The sequence below is a fragment of the Microtus pennsylvanicus genome, chromosome 6 (assembly GCF_037038515.1).
Source record: "Microtus pennsylvanicus isolate mMicPen1 chromosome 6, mMicPen1.hap1, whole genome shotgun sequence".
Classification (NCBI taxonomy): domain Eukaryota; kingdom Metazoa; phylum Chordata; class Mammalia; order Rodentia; family Cricetidae; genus Microtus; species Microtus pennsylvanicus.
Window position 1 is genome coordinate 118722254 of NC_134584.1, and position 16144 is coordinate 118738397.

At 48.7% G+C, this 16144-nt stretch overlaps 1 protein-coding gene across 1 annotated transcript; it reads right to left on the bottom strand.

The window, feature by feature from the left end:
• Positions 1-1382: 1382 nt before the first annotated feature.
• Positions 1383-16086, bottom strand: Hsdl1 (hydroxysteroid dehydrogenase like 1). Its single transcript, XM_075977435.1, has 5 exons — positions 16005-16086; positions 8559-8784; positions 7288-7733; positions 6897-7124; positions 1383-3551 (listed from the first exon to the last, which is right to left on the bottom strand). Exons 2-5 carry the CDS (start codon positions 8776-8778, stop codon positions 3453-3455), a joined length of 993 nt encoding a protein of 330 aa, XP_075833550.1. The 5' UTR covers positions 8779-8784; positions 16005-16086; the 3' UTR covers positions 1383-3452.
• Positions 16087-16144: the final 58 nt, after the last annotated feature.

The following is a 16144-nucleotide window of genomic DNA, read 5'->3' on the forward strand; positions in this document are numbered from 1 at the left end:
TGTCTCAGGGTAACTGATAATGACTGTATTGTAAATCTCCCCATTCATCCGAACAGCCACACTTTGGGACTGAACTGCAACTGGGGGCGCTGAAACTACTGAAACCAACGGGGATTTCTGTCCAGAGCTGGTTCCCTTTGGGGCAGTAGCTAGAACCAGTCCCATGCTATTACTAGTTTCCTTTATTAGTCTCTAATTGCTGGAGTGACTTCTCACTGGGAAAGTGTGTTGAGTCCATAATACACTGTGTTGATGTATGTCCGGTGTTACAATCTAGAGAGAATTCAAGCATGCAGAGGGCCTGTGCAGTTACATGCAAATGCTATTTCCTTTGAGCCAAGGACCTGAAGCATCATCAGATTGTGGTGGCCATGGGGCTCCCAGGGCTGATCTCACAGAGACACCAGGGGATAACTGCTGGGTAACCATGGGACCACACAGCTGCCAGAGCCATGGCTGTCCAGCACTGAGTGTTGAAACTGCATATACCACTCTCCTGGAAACACGTCAAAACTCAAAGCACATAGGAGGCACCGTCAGTCCTAAGTCAGGGACTGTGCCCAGCTCACTGTGGGTGGACAGGAGTAGAGGCTGAGGGCATGGATCATCAGGTCTAAGGAGACACCACCAACCCTCTAGTTCTTACATATGGAGATTTTACGTCACTGAGGAAAACAACAAAAAACAGCTGGTCAGGGGGCTGGAGAGAGAGTTCAGTGGTTAAGAGCACTTATTGCTCTTCCAAGGACTTGAGTTCATGCCCAGCACCCACATCAGGTAACTGTAACTTCTGTCCAGACATCTGACTCTTTCTTCTGGTCTCTGTGGGCACCTGCACACATGTGGCATACACTCACAGATATATAAATAGAAAGAAAAATAAAACCTTAGGGACTGGAGAGAGGGCTCGAGGACCCAGGTTTGAACCCCACCACCCACATAGTAGCTCCTAACCATGTGTAGGTCCAGCTCCAGGGAATCTGCTGCCCTCTGGCCTCCAACAGCATCTGTATGCACATGGTGCACACAAACTCATGCAGCCTCACAAATATACACATAATGAAATAAAAAACAAATGTTAAGAAAAACTGTTCATAACTTTACCTGTTCTCATTTTTTTTTCTTCTCACTTTTTAAAACCTACTACAACTGGCTTTTGTACCCACCACAAAATTAAAATGGCTCATGATGAGTGACTCACACTCATCATGCCAAGTCCATAACCCCTCCTCACCTACTCAGCCACCAGCGGATAAGAGCAAGATCCTTCGGGTGCTCTGCAGGCAGTGGGCACATTGATGTGCGCCCTGCTGTTTAATCAGTGACAATCACAGGTGTCAACTTCTGCTCATCCTGTCTACAAGGGACAAGGCAGTGACACCTTCTGAAGGAAACAGTGATGCTTTTATTGGTACATTTCAATTCACAGGGTAAGTTACAAAGGTTCAAGTTCAGAGCTCCTCCTTCCTTGGTTCAAACAAACAAACAAAAACCCACCATGTCCAAAGTGAGAAGAGTAACTCTCAGCGAAGGGGCAGAGTCTGAAAGCTTGGAAGCCTAAGGATGCCTGTTGGTCTTCTGCTGGCGCCATGGATCACTGTGCTCTGAGTCTGCAGCAGTGTTCTGAGTCCTGCTGAGGGGCATCACTACAGTCATAGCAAGAGCTCTGCACTGTAGCTGACAAGTGTGCATACTGGACCACAGGACCTCACACAGAACGACAGTGTGTTCCTGCTATGGTTTCTGCTTCCTGAACCGTGGTTTCACTATGTGCTCCATGATGGCTTTGAACTCCTGAGTCTCCTGCCTCCCCCCGCCCCCATGGGATCATGCCTGGTGATGTTTCAAGCGGAGTTGCTGTTGCTTATCACATATTCACCCAAGTTCCATCAGTACGACAGAAGCTTCCAACCACTGGTCTCCTGCCATTACCTCCAAACGTGGGGTTCTACACATGTTTTGAAAACATAATTGAGGACAGGAAGAATTTCAATCTTCTGGATCTGAGGCCCAGCTAGAAATGCCACAGGGGATGTCGTGAGTAAAGCGCATATTCAACATAAAAGCACACAGGGCCTACAGATGATGGAATGTCACCTAAAATAATTCCACACAAGTCCCAGCATCTCACCCATTTTCATCCAGGCACAGCATCAGCACCACAATGTTAAGCGCCACATCCCTCCATTCCGCACTCGATGCCACAACCTATGAATTCCCAAGTGCCAGCTGTAAAACCCTTATAAGTGGTTGGTTTTATAAGACCAAATTAAACACAGCAAGTTTCAATGCTCACCCCTATTGTGGGGGTTTGTGTAAATTATCTTCACACCAATAAAGGCATTCCCTATAATGTATACATTCATTACACAGGCCAAAAATGAGTTTCTAACACCATTTCCACAATACCACATAACACACATGAACATTGCTTATATTTTAACCACTATTCTACAAACACTTGATTTTATCAACAGTGCTCCTGGGATGAAATTGGGTTACATAGAAAAGTATATGAAAACCAGCTATAAGCAGTTACAACATGGATATACTGAGAAATCACTCCTTAGCCACAATTTTTACCTTAGAAATCAAGACAACCCATTATGTATTCCAATCTAGAAATGAAACCCTCCCATAGAATTAAACAAAAACCACGCAAAGGAAGCAGCATCAGACATGGTTAAGCCCAAGACAGAGCTGGGCAGGCTTTTACCACGTGAAAAGGAGTAACCTGGACCTTTAATATGGTAAGGCTCCCCATTACCTCGTCCTGACAAAGACTCTATTAAAGTCATATCAACAACATTGCTCAGACACACAGCGCACAGTACACACATGGTTCTAGGGGGACCATAGGGAAAGGCAGGGTGCACACACATGCCCCCACATGGAGCTATATGGTGTGACACACACATCTACTGCTAATACCACCTGCACTCACAGTTCACAGTTAGAAAATAACACTTTTCTGTTGTCTTCCTGATGAACATTATTATATATTTTCTTTTGAGATAGGTTTTAACTATATATCCCTGGCTGGCCCGAAACTCACTATATAGCCCAGACAAACTCCCAAAGATCTACCTGTCTCCACCTCCCGAGTGCTGGGACTAAAGGCATGAGCCACCATGCCCAGCATGATGAACATCTGAAAGCCAATACTATAATCACCTATAAGAGGAAACCGGCTCCTTCCAGGAGCTGGCCAGTCACATTCTAAGTGCTAGGGAAGCCTTCTGTTCTGTTCTCAGGCTTCGTGACTACGTGCCCTGGGCCACCCATGTGGTCCCTGAGGTTTTTCTCACAGACTGAAAGTCGGCCTCATGAAAGATGGTAACACACTAGGTACTCAGGAAGAGACAATACGTAGGTGAACTACATGTGTTTTCCAAATGCCGGAATACTGCAGGTTACTGTGGCTTGGCCCAGCTTCTCCAGAGCTTCCAGATTCAGGCTTGGCAAGATAAGGCCTCTTTCCGTAGGGAGCGGTTGAGAAGGTTTGCTCCCCACACCCAGAGCCACTCAGGCATATACTGTGCGAAAAGAAACTACAAATGAAAGAGAGAGACATGGTTAGAATCCTAAAGCATCAAAGCTGAAGAAATAAGGGTACAGATCAGTGTGGGATCTAGCCCTGTTAACAGACATCTAGTGACTGCATTAAACAGACTCTGAGCCCCCTTCCATACTGAGGTTTGCTTCTGTATAGGGTAGTCACTGCGATTCAGTCAAGGCAGCACAAAGACAAGATGCCCCATCATGATGCCCACCATCAGTGCCCACTCCCTTTCTGCATGCTCCTGGGAACATATGTCTTAAGTAAATCATTCTAAATCCAAGAGAAGCTAAAGCTGTACCACCCTGAACAGGATTTCATCTACATCCAAGGAGATGAAAGGAGTCTTATGGGGGTCCCTTGGGAGGACCTGGGAATGGCTCACAGCAGATAATTCATCCACTGCTGTCTTGACCATGCTGTACTTCTCTATTGGCTCTGCCTGGGACTTTTCCCTTGTAGTTATTGCTTCCTCTGAATGCAATTTCCCAGGGTCACAAAGGGCTCAGTTTTATGAAGATTTCAACTCTGCCCTCCAATCCCCCGTGGCAGAACTGAGCTGCTGGGAATTGGGTGCACTGGCGCCACTGAGGAAGGATCTTGTCCATCTCCACCAGGCTTCCCTCGGTCATCCTCATCTAGGCTAGACCTCTTTCCTCCTTTGTCCTGCCATGCTGAGACTCTCGCCTGGTTCTTCTCCTTACATGCTCTCTATGGCGTTACCAAACGCTGCCAACCTGCAAACCTGTCTCCAATACAAGTCCCTCACCTGGACGCCCACCTGTGTAACTGCCACCTCAGCTTCTCTGCACAAGTCCCCAGGACCCTGGTCCCACTAGCTTCCATCATGCCTGATGACCTCTTCTCCAGCAGCCACCCATCTGGACCAGAGTGGCACCAACGCTTCCTCCCCTCCTGCTCCATCTATCACTGTGTTACACATCTCCAGGCAGGACACACCGCTAACGTGATGTTCACCGCTTGAGCAGAGATCCACCATGCGTGTCTGCTATCCACTTCCTCCTCCCAGCAACAAACAAATGCAGAACACCGTTCTCACTAAACACCCACAGGAGGCCAACTGGGGTGAGACACTGTACCATTCCTATGACAAATCCCCAATCTGTTCCTTAGAGCTAAAGAATGACAGGGAGTTGAAATCTTCATAAAACTGAGCCCTTTGTGACCCTGGGAAATTGCATTCAGAGGAAGCAATAACTACAAGGGAAAAGTCCCAGCCAGAGCCAATAGAGAAGTACAGCATGGTCAGACAGCAGTGGATGAATTATCTGTGCTGTGAAACAGAAACGGGCTGGAGAGATGGTCCAGTGGTTAAGAGAGCTGGCTGCTCTTCAAGAAGACTGGAGTTCAGTTCCCAGCAAACATCAGACAGCTCCCAACTACCCAGAACTCCAGCTCCAGGGGATCTGACACTCTCTTTATGACCTCTGTGGGCACTGCAATCATGTGCACATACCCAGAGAAACATATGTAAACACATAAAATTAAAATTTCAAAATGCTTTAAAAGGGCATCACCCTAAAAATTAGTGGGGGGAAAGACAAAAGAAACAGACTGGCAAGGAAAGTTTTAACAGCTCTGTACAGAAAACTACTCGAGCACTAAATAGCTTCATAGACTCTCCTGGCAGAAAATACATTAAAGTACATTTAAAAATACATAGAATTTAGGGCCCCATGCTTCCTAAGCAAGCACTCAAGCACTGAGCAACATCCCTAGTGTTCTCTCTCTCTCTCTCTCTCTTTCTCTCTCTCTCTCTCTCTCTCTCTCTCTCTCTCTCTCTCTCTCTCTCATTTTAAACTTTTTCTATTTTGAGACAAGGTCTTGATAAGTTGCCCAGGCTGGCCTTGAACTCACTCTACATTTCAGGCAGACTTTGCAATCCTTTTGCTGCAGCCTCCAAAGCAGCCGGGATTATAAGCCTCCACTTAGGTGAAGAATACATTCTAGAGTTCATTAACGTGGACCAAATCCACCTGCCATTAAGATGTTGGCGTTTCAGACATGGTCAAAATATTTCGTCATGATTTGTCCTCATGGCTGCATCTCCAAGACAACTTTAAGGCCTTGGAGCCACTCTTCACTTTTTGTTTTTGTTTCAAGAAAGAAAAGGTCTCACTACATAGGCCGGGCTGACCCTAAGCTGAGATCCTCCTGCCTACTGAAGAGATGGCTGGGCTACCATTTCTAGCCTTAAACTACTTTTAAGGTTTCTTTGCTCGGTTCTTGAGAAATACAGACTCAGAAAGAGCTACCAAGACAGCATTTTAGACAAACCTATAGTTCTGAGCCTTTAGACAAATATAAGAATTATCTGTTGATTTGCTCACATTTATTTTGTCATAGTAAACTAAATTATCTTGATGTGCAATAGTCCCCGAAGTATTTAACTCATAATCAAAAATGCTCAGTAAAATCTAAATCTAGTAACATCTATTTCTAGTCCAGATAATAAGAAACAAATTACTGTAAATATTTAATTACTGCCCCTTGTGATTAAAATCGTAATTTTAAATATTTCATAAAGTTCAATTTTTTTTCTTTTTTTGGTTTTTCAAGACAGGGCTTCTCTGTGTAACAGCTCTGGCTGTTGTGTGTGTGCGCGCACCGTGGTGTGTGTAGAGCTCTGAGGACACCTTGTGGGAGGCAGAGCTCTTCCACCACGTGGGTCTCGGAGATCAAACTTAGGTCATCAGGCCTGCTGGCAAGCACCTTAACCTGCTGAACCATCTGGCTGGCCCCTAAATACTCTTAAGATATTTGTTTTGTCCAGGCAGTGGTGGTGTACACAGAGGCAGGTGGGTCTCTGTGAGTCCGAGGTCAGCCTGGTCTACAAGAGCTAATTCCAGGGCAGCTAGGGCTGTTACGCAGAGAAACCCTGTTTCTAAAAATTAAAAACGTCTTTATTTTGTCTCAACAACAACAAAAAATCTTAGGAAACAGTCTATGTTTCCTGAGTAAACAAATCCAGGAATACATGGAGATTTACTTGACATGATGGTGATACACTTACGGCCCTATCTTAGGGCTTCCTGAACTGGACTGTGCACATAGCACTTCCCCTTCGGGCATCACCAATATCTCTGCACTGAAATCCCTATTCAAGCACCAAGTAGCTTCACATTCCCCCATGCACCAAAGTAGCCTCTATCATGTTTTGGGGGAAAATGAGAAAACCTGAAAATCGTTACAGTAATCCCCACACATGAGCATCTAGAGCTGTAAGCGCAATCACTGAGAATGTGAGGTGTGAGCGAGGATTCCCAACCCTCGGTCCCTGGCATGGCTGACAGAGCGTTTGAAGGCATGGGGCTACCTGAATAGAGTGGGACCAGTAGCCTGTGGTCCTTTTCGAAATGCCCAGGGTCGACACTGCGTGCTGAGCATACACTCTCGGCGAAGGTGCCAGCCACGGGCATCTGTGCAGGAAGCTGCCAGGCGCAGTCACACTGGTGGTCACGTGGAAGGGGATCAGACTCTGCACGAAGATCCCTTTAGAGGCGTACTCATACTGCAGGGCTCGGCTGAAGTGGTCCAGGTAGGCCTGAAGGGAGAGGGGGGCAGAAGGGGAGGACTTTGAATCTAGAAGGACCTTGAAAGAAAACCCAGGAGCAAAAGACTTGCCTATTCCCATCTCAGGGAAAATGGCCAGCATAAGCAAAAGGAGCTGACTGCTCCTGACCATCCCACAGTAAGAAGAGCCTGACCTTGGATGCAGAAAAGGCCGCCAGCTGTGGTGTGGGCTTGCAGCAGGAGCCAGAAGACACTGTGACGATGGCGCCCTTCCTTCTCTCCACCATTCCCGGAAGCACTATGTGGACCATCAAGCTTGCAGCCGCAATGTTCACATTCACAATGTCCCAGAGCGTGTCCTCAGGAATCTGGGTGAAATACTGGGGGTAGGGGTAGAACGCACCCACGTCATTCACCAGGATGCCAATGTCTCTGTCTCTCAGGGCTTCTCGGATTGGAGCATAAATCTCCCGGCCTCTGCTGAAGTCCGCCACCATGACAACTGTCTCCACCCTATAGGTATCAGCTATGTGCTTGGCCACAGCCTGCAGCTTCTCTTCTTCCTGGCCAATCAGGATCATGTTGAGTCCCCGGCTTGCTAACTCCTCAGCATAGGCCTTCCCAATGCCATCTGTGGCCCCTGTAAGGCAAGCCAGGAGGCATGAGTGTGTTGAAGCATGGTATCCTTACAGAGAACCAGAACTGCTCACGGTTGATCTCATCAGAGAAAATGACACACTAGGGGGAAAATGCATAACATCTGTCAGTAAAGGACTATGCAAAATTGATAAGGTGAACCATAATGCTAAAGATACTCAGGCAGGAACTAGCCAGAGGCTCAGTGCTTGCTGCTAAGCCTGATGACCTGAGTTCAAACTCCAGGACCCACATGGTGGAAGGAGAGAACTGACTCCCAAAAGTTGTTCCCAGGCCTTTAGACGTACATATGGCACACACATGTGTGCATGCACACAACACACATACACACACACACGAATGCATGCACTCATGCATGCACTCTAAGCTACCCTGGCAGACAGACCAGGAACTGCTCACACTCAGCCCGCTGGAGTAGGATACTGTGGAATCTGCTTCCAATCTCACCCCTGGCTTGCTTAGGTGTCAGGATGAGCTTTCTGGGACACAGAAATACATCACAATGCAATTCAAAACAGATAAAGCATTTCTGAGAACTTTGACAACCCCAAAGGACAATTTCAAAACAGACAGCAGAAAAGACGTGTGAGAGGCAGGAATGGGGGGCTGGGGAGTAGGAGCTGGAGTAATGAGGGGGATGCCTTGGAGGATAGGGCTCCCTGAAGTGAAGTGGGAAGAAGGGAAGAGCACAGAATGAGGTCTCAGTAGGAGGCAGAAGCCTCCACTTAAATTCTGTAGCTGCCTGCTGGAAACACTAACTTAAAATACAACCCAAAGAGAAAGACCACTGGAGCTGAGATCAAGTTACCATTGATGACAGCCCATCTTCCATACTGCTTGATGAGGTCGGGCCTGCTCCCCAGGCGAGGGATGAAGTGCAGCCTGATCAGGCTGTAGAAGTCACAGATAACCGTGATGCTCTTTCTGGCTGTGTACCAGGCTCCCACCAAGGCCAGGGCTTCCATATAGCAATTGCAAGACCTGGCAATCTCCCTGTACAAGAGGTAGAAGCTGTCAACAGCAGCCATGGCAACCTGCAGGGAAAAGAAGAGAGAGCTGCATTTTGTGGAGCAACAAAACTCCTGAGGGCACACAACCTGAGACTGTCACCACCTCATGACCTCATGTCTAACACCTGTGGCTTAGGAAGTGCTGGCCTTCCAAGAGATTATTCAACAGAACTACTCGGCTATGGAATTCCCCCCAAAATCCCGACTTGGAGCTACAAGCAGTCTGAACAAAGAGAAACATGAGTGCCCTACTTCAGAGCTGCAGGAGGCACGATTATCACTGATGGCAGCTGGAAAGTGTCCAGCTCCCCAGTAAGTACAGAGGACCTACTACCTCAACAGTGACAAGTAGAATAAACACAAGTAGTGACAGATATGACCTTGGTCCCCGAAAACATGAATATTAAATAAAAGGAGCACCCCTAAAACACGAGATGATGATGCCCTCCTGCAACAGCAGAGCAACACCCCCCCACACACACACACAGACACACATACAGCCTGTTACTAACTTGGTTTGCCTGGTATTTTCCCTCCTGGCCTCTAGGTTTGAGAAAGTCGCACACACCTCTTCTAGGTGTGTACACAGCAAACACTAAAGGGCAGACACGTCCCAAGTATTGTGTTAAGGATCCAAGGCAGAGGCAGGCATTTAACAATTAAAATGCAAGCTCATCTGGATATCTTAACCTACGAGCAGAAGAGACCCTGGAGAGGTGGACAGAGGCCAGGCACAGTCTTGATGGCATGACCAAGGGCTGTGCTCCATCCTGGACCAGGGCAGAGGAGCTGCTGCAGTCAGATCCAGTGCACACTGGGTGGCCAGAGGAGCCTGAAGGCTCACATGCATAGTAAGACATTGGAGGCTATGCTCAGGCAACTCGATTTTAAGTACCACCCCCTCTCCCTCAGAAAAGAAAACATAAAGCTTGTGGGAATGACTTCTGGAAGGAAATCCATTTAAAGTGAGAGGTGGGAAGTCCTGGAAACAGTTAACACAGCGGCAAAAATGGCACAAGTCTCGGGGATGGAGTGGGTGCCCTCTGTGTCTCCTGTGATGTAATTTGCGATCTATCAAGTTTTGCCTAGGGAAAATGAAACACACTAACCACCGAGCAGGAACCTGTGAGCACATGGCCTCCCAAGGCACAGGGAAGCATGAAGAGAAAACTGAGCAGCAGCCAGACAGAAGACATGCAAGCTGCGGAGGCCCTGATCCACACAGTGCACTCTCCCCAGTACGTTCCACATTTCCACCATGTGGGAGAAATCAAGCTGACGTCACAGTATGTTTTGAAAGCTATTCTCAACCTGTATAGTGGTGTGGACACGTAATTTGGGAGGCTGAGGACGGAGGAGTCCCAGTTTGAGGCCAAAAAGCTGGGCTATTTAAATAGTAAGACCTTGTTCAAAAAATAAAAAAATAAAAAACAAGAAAAAAATCAGACCCCAGCTGAACTGGTGGTATATGCCTTTAATCCCAACATTGGGGAGGCAGAAGTAGGTGGCTCTCTGTGAGTTCAAAGCCAGCCTGGTTTACATAGTAAGTTCTAGACCAGCCAGGGATACACAGAGAATGCTTTAAAAAAAAAATCAACTACTGAAGAGGCTAAAGTGGGAAGATCAAAGTTCAAAGCCAGCCTGGAACTTAATGGAAAAATATCTAAGGATGGGGAGGGGGTGAAAGTGTTACTCAGTCGCTTATTCAACATGAAGTCCTGACTACAAGCACCAGCACCGCAAAGAAAGGGAGGAAGAAAAGAAAGAGGGAGAGAAAATGGAGAGGAGGGGGATGAAGAGATGGAGCTGCTGCCCCTCTGCCCCAGCTTTCCCAAGACTCTGAACACCAGTACAGCAAATCCAGCAGAAGGTGCCTGACCTTGGGGTTCTGCTCTCCTCACTGTCAGCCCCAGTCTTCTTTCTCTTAGCTTCTTGCTGCCAGCTCTGCCCTGAGAGGCAGCTGCGAAGGGGAAAGGAAGCCAACAACAAACAAACAAAACCCAGGCTCAGCTGGGAACATTTTATGCAAAACTAAGACCAATGCTTTCAAAACAAAGCACAACTAAAAAGTGTGTGCCTGGGGACAGTCCCCTGGCCTTGCAGGCAGTGGAGAGGGCATTCCTTCCTCGTCCTGACTCTTCTTAGGGACACAGCATCAGATAGGACAAAATTCCATCCAGGTGAGCTAGGGGATCAACAGCAATCTATACTGCCTAAGAGCACCTGGCTATGGTCTCTACACCAGCCTGTGGAAGGGTCATCCTCTCGCTCCAGACCCTTCCTCAGCCCCCCACAACACCTGCTTCAATTTTCCACACCACAACAACCAGCCTGTGTAGCCCACGCCCAAAGCCTGGTAGATTCTGGCTGGCCTGCTTGAACCCAAGTGCCCAACACTTTCTTACCGCTGGCAGAAGTAGCAGGAACGTGAGGGGCTTAAAGGAGGGGGATGATTTGAGAGGCTTGGTAGGATTCTCCATTTCCCCCTGGAGACCCTTCCCCAGCTTGCCACTGTCATGAACTGCTGAGACCATGGCCCCACCAACTGTGAGGTGTTCCTTAGAAACAGGCACTGACAGCCCTGGTGTGCTGGAGTCTTGACATAAGAAACACCATGCAAAGCCGGGCAATGGTGGCGCATGCCTTTAATCCCAGCACTCGGGAGGCAGAGGCAGGCGGATCTCTGGGAGTTCGAAACCAGCCTGGTCTACAGAGCTAGTTCCAGGACAGGCTCCAAAACCACAGAGAAACCCTGTCTCGAAAAACCAAAAAAAAAAAAAAAAAGAAAGAAAGAAAGAAAGAAAGAAAGAAAGAAAGAAAGAAAGAAAGAAAAAGAAAAGAAACACCATGCAATCATTCCTCCCAGCCAGACCAAAGTGAGACCTGACGCGCACACACCAAACTCAAAGAAGCCTGATGTAGTCAAACACCAGATGGTTTATGAATAAAGCACAAAGCCAAAAAACCTACACTGGTAGTTACTGGCCCATGGGGGGAAGGGGGCGGGTCTCATACAGGAAAGTGTACATGGAAAACAAAGCCATTCAAATAGCCATTCAAAACGGCAACTCAATGTCCCAGATCAAAGATAACTTCAGAAATAAATCTAGGAGTCCCCTGGGCCCATAAGCCTGGAGACGCACAGAAAGCTAACTGACCATCAGTGAGGCAGGGCATCTGCTGGTCTGCTGAGGGAGGAGGCGAAAACAGAACATACATAGGACACTTCTAATAGATGAGTAAGATCCCTAGGACAGAAAGAGAACGGCTATCTAGCCAGTCCCCGCTCCCACTCCAGCCACAGTCCCGGGGCATGACTGGACATCCCCACGTGTCCTTAGACAGGGCAGGAAAGTTAGACGCGGTGAGTAACATGACCATAGTTTCCACGGGGGGTCACAGTCAAAGGCCCGTGAAGGACTCTGGGAGGTACCAAGGGCAAGGACAATCTTCTCTGGGATCTCCAGAAGTCCCTTCTGGGGACTGTGACTTCAGTGTGGTGAGGTGGACTTTAGTCTCTTCCTGCAGAACTAGTAATAATCGTGTCACAGCAGGAAGTATGGTGGACACAGGGACAGATGCCAGGAAGAAGGGATGGGCAGGCAGACAATGCACTGTCAGTCTGGAAGACACTGTGACATGGCTGAGCATGAGCATAGTGCTATCAGGGTGAAAGTCCTTTGCTCTTGGACCGAAGGGTGACCCAGGCTGGGAAGGACTGTCAAGGCCTCCTTACCCTCTGCAGCCAGAGGCTGCACTTTTCGTCTGGCTCTGGTGGACACAGAACCCCAAGTCCTGTTCAGCCTTCTAAGCCAGCTCGTATCCACTCTCCGTCCTTGGTTCAAATCCCCAGCCATCAGGAAGTTGAGAAGCAACCTCCTCCAGCCTGAGGACCCCTCCTCTCCTGCTGCTCTGTCTCTAACACAATATTTATTTCACTTGTTTCTGACTCTGCAACTGGAGCTCAGGCCTCCAGAGGTCAGGAGCTATGTCCTAAACCAACTCCTCCATAATTAGAAGGGGGGGCCTGGTGGCACATTCATTTAATCTCAGAATTCAAGAGGCAGAGGCAAGTGGATATGAATGAGTTCAAGGGCATCCTGGTTCACAAATGAGAACATGTCTCAAAAAAAAATTTTGGAAAAGAAACTAGAAAACGCATTCCAAAGTATAAAACCTACTATGCACAGTCTGAAGGAAAACAAAACACCTACTCAGTGACTAGCCCAACAAAAGCAGCATCCAATAAACTCCAAGACACCCAGGCTTCTTTCTTGTCCCCTCTTCTACACTGAAGGGCACATCCTCCCAAAAGCTGGGGTTTCTTTCTCTCTTTCTTCCTCTTTATTTTTGAGGCGCAGGCTGCTTTGATCTTACCCCAGCATCATGAGTGCTGGCATCACAGCTTATACCCCAAACCTGCTACTCTGGCTGCCAGCTTTCTGTTCTGAAACACTTCACGACGCTGCTAAGTGCCGCCTGTTTGAGTGGCTCCTGAGGAGTGCCCCAGTGTCCCGAACTGACCTGCGCCCTCCACCTCTGAGACTCTTCTACCAGCTGAGGTCACAGCTTTGCTCTGAGTCATGACACGCCCACATACAATTCCTGTCCATGCTACCACCAGCCCGGGGTCACCCCTCAAATTCTTAGGAACATCTCTTGGGCATTGGTGCAGGCATTCACAAAGGGGCATGCCACACAGTGGAACTGCTGGGCCACAAGGCCCTAGAGGGTTCCACTCTCCCTTGCAGACAGACCTGACTCACCTGTCTCACAGGTGGGTGTGTACACTGCCTCCTTGTGCCACCTGCGGGAACACCCAAGAGTTCACCCTCCAACAACAGGGTGTGTAGGGTGGTTAGCAAGGGGCCAAGGCTCTTGTGAACCACATGTGCTCCTGCTGCCTCTCAATCTCCGAAATGCCCGTTCCCGTCTGCCCCTCTTCCTACGATGTTGCCTTTCTCTCAGAAAGACAAGAATTCTAGACAGACTCTAGACACACACTCTCTCTGCTATTTCTTGCTCACATTGTTGATGCGCTGGATGTCTTTGTTTCCAAGCCCCTTCCTTTGCCAGCAGTGCTCACGGCATTTGACTTCCCGCTGCAACTCCGGCAGAAGTCTCCTCACAGCATTTTCTAGAAGCTGTTCTGATTTAAGTCTGCGATCCTGGATTTTGTAATGGTGGAAACCTGTTTTCACGCATCCTCTATAGGGCTCTACAGCACCACAATGCTGTGCATACAGTATTGCCTTAGCAAATACAATATTGCCTTAGTAAACACAATATTGCCTTAGTAAATCCTTTTAGATACTGTTTGTGCCAGAGCTCAAGTTTCACTCTTGAAGAGGACAAAAAAAAAATCCCAAAAACTTCGCATCAGCATCTGGCAAATTCTCTTACAGATCAGTGACGTTTTGGGAGTTCCTTATCTTCTTTGGTCTGTTCTTGATCACTGACTGAACCAGCAGTGAGACTGAGGGAAAAGAACAGTAACAGGGAACCCAGAACCCGGGACTCTTACCCGAGATCCAGGTCTCTACTTAGGCACCAGGAATTAAGGCAACAGCAGCCCACTCCTAGGCACTTATCCAAAATAACTTTTTTTATTTTGCTTGCATTAAAATTCTGTAAAGAGGGTTCCTACCAGCCTGACTCACACTAGTCAAAAACGGAAACTGCTGAAATGCCCATCGAGTAATGATCACAGTGGGGCCCAACCATAATACAGTGGAATATGACTGAGCTCTAAAGAGGACCGGGGCATGAGTAGACGCTGTGCCATGAAAACGTGAGGCCGAGGGCCAGAAGCCAGACCCAACACATGTATACAGCATGTTTGCAATTGGGAACTCCACAGACACAGAAACAGATCAGGAACCCAATCTGGGGCCAAGATGGGCTCAAACTGCAGCTGATGGGGTGGAATTTCTTTTGGGGTGATGGGAATTATCTGGGACTAGGGATGACAACTGCCCAGCACTGTAAATATGCTACAAAGCACTAAGTTGCGCATTTCAAAATGGCTAAAATGATTAATTTTGATAGGCAAATTTTGCCTCAAAAAAAAATCCACTGGGAACTGGGAGTTGGCTCAGCAGAAAACTGTAGAACCAATTTGCAACCCCAATACTGGGAAGGAAAAAACAAGAGAGTCATGGGGGCCAGCCAGTCTAGCCTAAAGGAAACGCTGGGTTTAGTGAAAGACATTTTCTCAAAATATAAGGCCGAGAGTAATAGGCACTGACCTGTGGCTTCCACACCCACACATGAGTGAGCAACACACACACTCCACTAATAAAGTACCGTTGAACTCTGCGCTTCTGAAATATTCTCGAAATAACTGGGGTCACCGAAAAAGAGATCCTGCCCTTGGAGATTAAGTTACACCACAACACCTGTCCCCTGGCTATCACCTGTGAAAGGGGCTAACCCTTCCCAGCTGCAATGAGAATTAGAGGAGGTGATGAATAAAAAGCACTTACAACACAGCCTTTCGCAACCGCTCAATAAACCGTAGCCATTAGCCAGGATTATTACTCCGGGTTCGATGTTAGCTACCGCTATCTGTACTGATCCGACTTTGTGAAAATGCTTCTAAGTGCGTTATCCCCACGGCCTCGCTTTACCCCCTCCTTCGATCTCACAGGCAATACTACACAAGAGAAAAAGGATGCAGTCATATCCCAGAATGTTAGCGCTAAGACCTGAGACTCAGGTGTGGCTCAGAGCCCTGGCCGGTGGTCCGTGAGACACCCCCTATCCCCGACAGGCTCGTGGGAACCTGTATCCCCTGGGGTCACAGCCCAGGGGTGTGGCTGAGTCCTGGTAGTGGAACAGGGACTCGCCGGCTCGGTTCCCCATCCCTCCCCTGCGCCGCCGGGCGCCGCCCAGCTACTCTGCAGAACCCACCGGGCTCTGCAGGATCTGCGCGCTTTCTTCAGCAGCGCTGTCATTCGGCATCAGTTCTGAATCCTAGAACCCATTCAGACCCAGCGGCGGAGAAAGAAGGATAAGGCGGCACCGACAAAAGGGCGGTCACAGGGCGTGTCGCCTGTGCGACGCACGCGGCGAAGATGAGGCCCGGGACACCTGCTCTGGCTGCCGAGGGACCTCCGGGAGCGCGGACAAGAGTTCCCAGCTACGGGACGCGCAGAGGGGTGTGGGGGGCGTTCCCGAGGGTCGGGGTCCCAGGGGGCGTGGCAAGGGCCGGAAGCGGGGCGCTAAAGGCACGGGCGCAATACCTGCAGCAAGCCGCGCGGTCTCCGAAGCCCGTCCCGCCACCAGTCCGCGCGGCCGCCGCCCCAGACTCAGCCGCAGGTCCGCTACCCACGTGATCCGCTACGCACGCACCTGGGTGGAGCCCCCACTAGTCCCGCCCCCG

Coding starts and splice junctions, on each gene's coding strand:
- Hsdl1 (XM_075977435.1), bottom strand. CDS start 8,778: ATGGCTGCTGTTGACAGCTTCTACCTCTTGTACAGGGAGATTGCCAGG. Junction 7,734..8,558: donor AAGATGGGCTGTCATCAATG/GTAACTTGATCT, acceptor CTTGCCTTACAG/GGGCCACAGATGGCATTGGG. Junction 3,552..6,896: donor ACTGGTCCCACTCTATTCAG/GTAGCCCCATGC, acceptor TTTCATTTGTAG/TTTCTTTTCGCACAGTATAT.